Source organism: Haemaphysalis longicornis, unplaced genomic scaffold, assembly GCF_048455015.1.
Source record: "Haemaphysalis longicornis isolate Haplotype H1 unplaced genomic scaffold, Haemaphysalis longicornis Haplotype H1 scaffold_7, whole genome shotgun sequence".
Taxonomy (NCBI): domain Eukaryota; kingdom Metazoa; phylum Arthropoda; class Arachnida; order Ixodida; family Ixodidae; genus Haemaphysalis; species Haemaphysalis longicornis.
The window spans coordinates 116,763,242-116,769,817 of record NW_027526422.1 but is presented as its reverse complement, the minus strand read 5'-3'; the positions used below and the strand labels follow the sequence as shown (position 1 = coordinate 116,769,817).

Genomic DNA, 6,576 nt, shown 5'->3' with positions numbered 1-6,576 from the left:
CCCAGCGGATGTGCCTGAATAAAATAGTAAGAAAAGCGAATACGGCTTTTTTTGCTGTATTCTATAATTTTTTATTCAAGAATACACTAGTAGAGCCTATGTCCTCAGCTCACACGTGCCGAGGGAGAAAATAAAAAAAGTAGATGCTATTGCCGCGAGGTACCCTTCAGATACATATAAAGCCCCCTGTTTTACAGAGAAATTGAATTCGTGAGAAGGCAAGCTTCCGAAGATGTCTCTAGCAGCCTACATGGTGGCCGCCATGGCCTTTTCCGGCACTTTTGAGAAAATTTATGCTGGCCAGTCGTTTCCAGAGAACAATCCTGCTTTGGGAATTTATCAAAACGAGGCGAATGCAAGTATTTTATATTTTCTCACTATAAAATTTTTCAGGAAGCTCTATGAACGAGAGAGAACAAGCTTTAGACCATATTTATTCTCTGTTGGCCTACATTCAAGAAATTGAATGCCCACGGTACGGGTACCAGTGGAAAATATCAGTTTTTTATTGATTCTCGTTTCGGTTTTTCTCTGTTATTCTAAAAAAAGAGAGTACCGTAGTCGTTGGTAAAGCTAAGCGTTGTGTAGAGGGATAGCTGGTGAATTATAAAATGTTCGCTGAGGCATTTACCAGACAGTCCTAAGATTAATGTTCCCACTCGAACCAGGAATTTCGTTTTGAGTGTTGACGCAAGTCACGCAGTGTAACGAAGTGTTTGTTACAGATCGCCTGTGTGAACTAGAAGGTTGTAATTATGAGGTAATCTATCCTTTCCGAAATACTTCTATATATTTCGTATGGTTTCTTAAATATTCACTGCCTCCTAATCACACTATTCTCAACATTTGACGACCCATTTATGCCTCCATTTTTGTGATATGGTTGGCTGTAATTATTTTAACCATATTTTGGCAATACCTTGCGCATAGATCCGTGCAAAATTAAAAAAATAGATATATTCTCTCGAGATTTTCTGCAGCCAATTGGTGTCAGCCAAGAATGACCTAAAACAAATATGAAGTAATTCTTCCCGTTTGGCAGTGGTCTGAAAATACCAACAAATGAAATGCAAAATGTTCCCCGCAATATGTGTTTGAAAAAAGAAGTTACAAAGATTGGAATCAGGATCCAAACAAATACTAGGTCCAAATTTTCTTTCAATAAAATTTCACCCTGACGTTTTTAGTCGAAATGAACTGAATAATAACGACGCAAAGTTTGATTTTAACAATGTTAAATAAAATGAAACACAAATTTTTCCCTTCATTCTTTATGAAATTAATTTGAAGGTTAGGGGGTGTTGGAAAGTATAAATTACGATGCCCGTGAGCATAATTTCCTCAATAAAAACGAGATTTTTAAGAATTACTCTCAATTTAGTATAAATATAATGCGAGCAAGGGGTCAGATCTTTATAAAATGGAATGCTAGAAGGACGTACATTTTAGAGCAGAAAACGCTAACGATTTCTTTTTGGTTGCTGCTGCGAAAGAGTTTATTTCAAAAGCACTTGTCAAATTCCGGGTACGTGGCGCATTTACCTGTACTCAAGCGGGCGTGTGTCCGCAAACAGATCCAAGCAGCATAAAATACGAACTTATCTTTAAGTAAACAGAAGTTTTACTTTTACTCAGCTAATCTTTTCTTCATTGCGCTGTGCTGTCGACCATACTGAACATTCCAAGAAAAAGGTGGTTTAGCCAAACTGGGTGCGCCGCCCCTAACTATTTTATAGTTTGATCGTATTGGAACCCTCCGGAATGCTGCCCCTATCCCCTGAATAACGTTTCTTGTTGATTCTGAATCGTCTGCTCTTTCGATCAAATCCGCAAGGTTCTTTATTCTTCTTTAGATTGTGGTTTTGGTGTAACTTTCTTCTTAGACCTAGATGGTCTTTTTTTCTTGTCAAGCCCGTTGAATTGCCAATCCCGTTCAAACTTTCATTCAACACATTCTATATGACATGATTGTGAATTGTTATTCCATGCATGTGAGTGTCGGTTGTGTTATATACCCACCCCAATGAACTCTAATATTCGTGAAAAGGGAAATTGGTAATATTCTATTCTGTAGTGACCAGACACCTGAGTCTTCTGATAAAAGAATGTTTCTGTTTAGTCTCATTCTTTGTGTATGTCATACAATGCTGCTCTACGTGTGCTAACTGCTTCAGGACTTTTCGTCTTGTTTCAGTGTTTTCCGGTTACTGACAGGTGGTACATTATGTACAGAAGCTTCGAATATGATCCGTATTTCGGAGGCAATCCGACATGCATTTCAGTCACTCAATCTGGCGTGTATGAAAACAGTGCGGCGGACTTTAGTGTAGAACTTGGCGCCACAGATAAACTGTAAGTATACACGACATATCAGGTTTGGTTTCATTGATAAAACATTTAAATTGATTGGTTCTGGTCAATTATTCATTTACAAAGAAATGTGTTCACCTGCGAGCATGTGTTGATTTTGTATAATTTCTGACTTTAGACATCTGACAGCGAGAACCACCGGCGTATTTTTTTTTTTACTTTTGTGTCAGTGTAGTGTGATTTCGGGCCTTTTTAATTGAATATAAACGTATTCCGAAGCGTTAACTTTCCAACGGTAAAATTTGAAGTTACATTTGTAATTCGAGTTCCAGTTTCAGAGTGCGTGTACATGTGTTCTAATCTTTATGCTGTTTTGTGCTTGTGTGAATAAGCCACATTATTGCTTAAACTAAAAATAAATAGTTGTGACTGATGTGTTTACAACGGAATATGCCTTTCAGGAACGTGACAGCAACACTCATGTCTTCGCCGGGGTATGATGTGCAGAACGTCCTCAATGTAGTAGCAATTGGAGGTAAGAGCTCCAGAGCTTTGTACAAAAATGCCGGCTTTTAAATGGGCAGGCTAACATTAAACCTAACACCAGTTCCAGCAGCGATTTCAATGTTGGTAGAGCTCTTAGTATGCCTAAACACTAACTATCGTTCCGACGGCAAGCAGACCGAGTTTAGAAACGAAGGCTCATAATGACTGAGGATTGTAGAGGTACTTTGCTTTTAAACTTTTGCATTTCACAGCTCTCTTTGACTGCTCAAGTTAAAATATCTAATTGCAGTAAGCAGACCTCTGCTTTATTTTTCTCCACATGAAAGCATATTTTATCTGGAGGGTGCCTCAAGGCGTACTTATCAAGGCAACAGTTTTAACTGCCTCGTTGTTGCAATCTGATGTAACGAAGGTTTCTTTGATAAAACAGTTGAATTGATTGGCTTCAATTATTCATTTATTTAAAAACAAATATGTGTACCTGCAAGTTCGGAGTAGTACATGCATCCCAAAATGCTGCAGCCATCCTAAAAAAAGTAGACCACCGACTGCTAATAAAACCAAATACGCGCGGTGGCAGGCACAACTATGCACAGTAAAGGCCATGGCTACTATGGCTTTTTAAGTGCATTGATTATGAACAAACGTTTGCCGGGCGTGGAAAAGGCTTTAAGGCATATAAGTATTCTTTCCTTACTTTATTGCGAAAAAATATGGTTTTTGTCATAATTGGGAAGGATTCGGAGTTATTATTGTATCATTTTATCATAAATTTTGAGCCCAACAACACCAAATGCACGAAAATTGCGAAATACCTGTCTAAAAGACATACGGGTTGCTTAATTTGTGTTTCTTAGTGTAAATTCAAAACAAGTAAAATTGCGTATTCATATTACCTTTGTGCAAGTAATGTGCGCTCAAAGTCCTTAAGATCAATATACCCCTGACGGGAAATGACACTTGAAATGCTGTATAATTTTCCTCAATGTTAACCGAGATGTATGCATATTGTATTTGCCTCTCTCGTAGCACCTGAAGTAAACTTCAACCTGACCGTTGCCTACGTGAACTGCGAAAGCTGCAAAGTGATCCGTCACAGCTACGCCGATGGAGGTAATGAACAAGTGCTGCTTCTTGCATCCTTCAGTAGCAGGGCCTCAGCATCTTTGGGATTAGGAAAATCTTCAGTATAAATATAATAGATACTTTTAGTTCGAAGGCTCTCTCGGGTGCCCGTGTTTGTTTTGCGGAACCAGTCAAGCCCCTTTAATAGATCAGAAAACCCCGGCCTTATTTACTGCGTTGGAAGAACATGAGTTATGCCGGAAATAATTTGAGCGATGCATTAGCGGAAACCGAGAAATGGAAGAACATGAGAACGACCTCCCGTGTGCGTATGCAGGTTACGCCAAGCCAGCCGGTGATAGTGCCGCTGTCTCTGTGAAGCTGCTGGACACCTTCCCCAGCAAACGGCATTAGCGGTGGTCCACTACCTCTAACGGCCCGTAATTTGGCAAAGAACTGTAAAATGGGCAGTGAAGCTTGTGCACTCTGAGTAAGCTAATAAGCTGTTAAACCCTAGATGGCTCACACAAAATGCCAATACTGAGAATTAAAAAAAAGAACGACAGGCTGCCAGTGACTCTGCTAAAGACCAAAATCCTCACCACTCACACTGATCGAATGCAAGGCACGTTTGGCAGGAAGTGCGCGGGTTGGCTAGAATTGCCGTATTGCGGGCTTAATATTTCGGGAAATGCCTGCGCTTCGGCCGAGGCGCAAATGCTGGCTGAAAAATGTAAAAGCAGCATGATATATAAGGGCTCACACATAAAGTGCCCTATAAATTGTGGGCAGTGACATTGAAGCTGATACCTGCACAGATCAATATGGATTTCCTGTTTTCTGGACTGCGTCACTTAGGTGGTTTAAATACTCCGTCGTTGCAACAGCAAATGAGACGAACTCTGCAGGCTGCAAGACCACGTTCTCGGAAGAACCGGAACGTGGTCTTGGAACGTGGTCTTGAAACTCCCACTGGAAGTTGGGAGTTTCAATCCTACGCCGCAAAAGCCCCAGGCTTGGTGGTTCCACAGCAATGCGTGAAGGGTGTGGGGAATGTCTGTCTGGCACTTGCTGAGGGTAGGTGCTTGCGACTGTCAAGGGACACCCTAGAGAAGAACTCTTGAGGACAGACAATAATAACCGGGGTAATAAAAATTCCTAAGTTTATTTGCCCGAAAATTTCACTGGAAAATATTTACCTAACTTAGCACCAAGACCTGGCAGGTAAAGAAGCAAACTATAGATGCACCATGTGCATTCTATTGTCTGCAAAAATGGTGGTGCTGCGTAAGCGGTGCAGTGCTAAGGCACCGTTAATAAGTCCGCATGGGCGCACATCCGGATAGAGTGGGGAATTACGCGGTATTCTGCAAAGAATCATCCGTGGCGTGACGTAAACATTGTTCCTTGATTTCCTACATACTGTTTACTCGGTTTACGCCTGGGCTTACCGAGTAGTAAACAGACAATATTACGCAGACTTTCTGTCGTTAAAGAAGCCATGAAGACAAAATACAAGTTTTTTTTATTCCAAAGATATTTTTATAGTTTGCCCAGCGCTTGTCCGGATGCAAAAGATGTTTTATTCGCTGAGAAATAAATCAATTTACGTAAAAGTTAAATTTATGCACTCAGTCGTGTGTTTTCGTGGTCTGCAAGGGCATCACGGGAACCGACCACTATGTAGCCGAAAGGAAAGCCTTTGTTTACCGTTACTTAACCTAGAGGGCACCACCTTACCGTGCGAGCCGGTTTCTGCCTCTGGTTTGTTTTTCATGGTATTTGAACGTAGCTGGTTTTTGTTCAGGGAGAAAATAACTGTTTCGTGAAACAGAGTGCTCGCTAGACAAATGTGGTCTCGTAAGACACCGTTTCCTGCGTCAATCGGCCAGTGTCGTCTAAAACTACACCAAAGCCCCGCATTCCTGTGTATCTAAACCAAGCATAGTTCGCGCAGTACCAACAGCAGTACGCATCAGTACTTCTATGTTTATGTGTGCTTTCGTCACTTTCATTGTCGGTCCCACCATACTTACTGGTTTAACAAGAACGTGGCCTAAATTTAGGCGCAAATAACTCGTTCGGCAAGCTTATAAACTCTGCCTAATTCGCGTTTGCTTTTGCCTGCTTCCGCCAATCGCAGAGCTGGCTGGTATCACATCGTAGGTTCTGTTGTGGGAAATGAGCGAGTGGGTCACATTATACAGCTTATTTGAGCGAAGTTAAGGTTAAAACTGGTGTCAGTATGATTCTAACAAGGCAATCTTTTGAATGAACGAAAGTTGTGTTTTGTATTCATGGCTCCTTTAAACATTGTACAGAAATTGTATGCTTGATTTATTATATTTTACTGTTTGCCTAGATGTACTTATTCAAATTAGGGTGTACTACCATAAATACATTACAAAGTCACCTCTTTAAAGATTTTGTATCACACTCGTCGCTTTTACTAACTGCTTACTTTTTTCTTCCAGGCAAAGGGTGCTCATTGTGGCAACCGAAAGCAGCGCTTGGTCAGGACGTCACGTGCTGCCACTACGTGTACGACTTGGTGTGTGGTACCTCTACTAAGTACCAGTTGTACGATAATTGCGCATAAGGAAGCTAAACAGCAGTTTTCTTCAACGCGAAAGCTGGTTTTGTGGGAATAAATATCTTCGGGGGATGATTGTCCGTCCCTTGAATATGTTTATG

General features: G+C 40.9%; 1 protein-coding gene across 1 annotated transcript; it reads left to right on the top strand.

Moving 5' to 3' along the window:
• The first annotated feature begins 220 nt into the window (after positions 1-220).
• Positions 221-6,576, top strand: LOC144144929 (uncharacterized). Its single transcript, XM_077676434.1, has 5 exons — positions 221-355; positions 2,195-2,352; positions 2,772-2,845; positions 3,847-3,930; positions 6,357-6,576. The coding sequence occupies exons 1-5, from the start codon at positions 233-235 to the stop codon at positions 6,479-6,481; spliced, it is 564 nt and encodes a 187-aa protein (XP_077532560.1). The 5' UTR covers positions 221-232; the 3' UTR covers positions 6,482-6,576.

Coding starts and splice junctions, on each gene's coding strand:
- LOC144144929 (XM_077676434.1), top strand. CDS start 233: ATGTCTCTAGCAGCCTACATGGTGGCCGCCATGGCCTTTTCCGGCACT. Junction 2,353..2,771: donor CTTGGCGCCACAGATAAACT/GTAAGTATACAC, acceptor TATGCCTTTCAG/GAACGTGACAGCAACACTCA. Junction 3,931..6,356: donor TCACAGCTACGCCGATGGAG/GTAATGAACAAG, acceptor TTTTTCTTCCAG/GCAAAGGGTGCTCATTGTGG.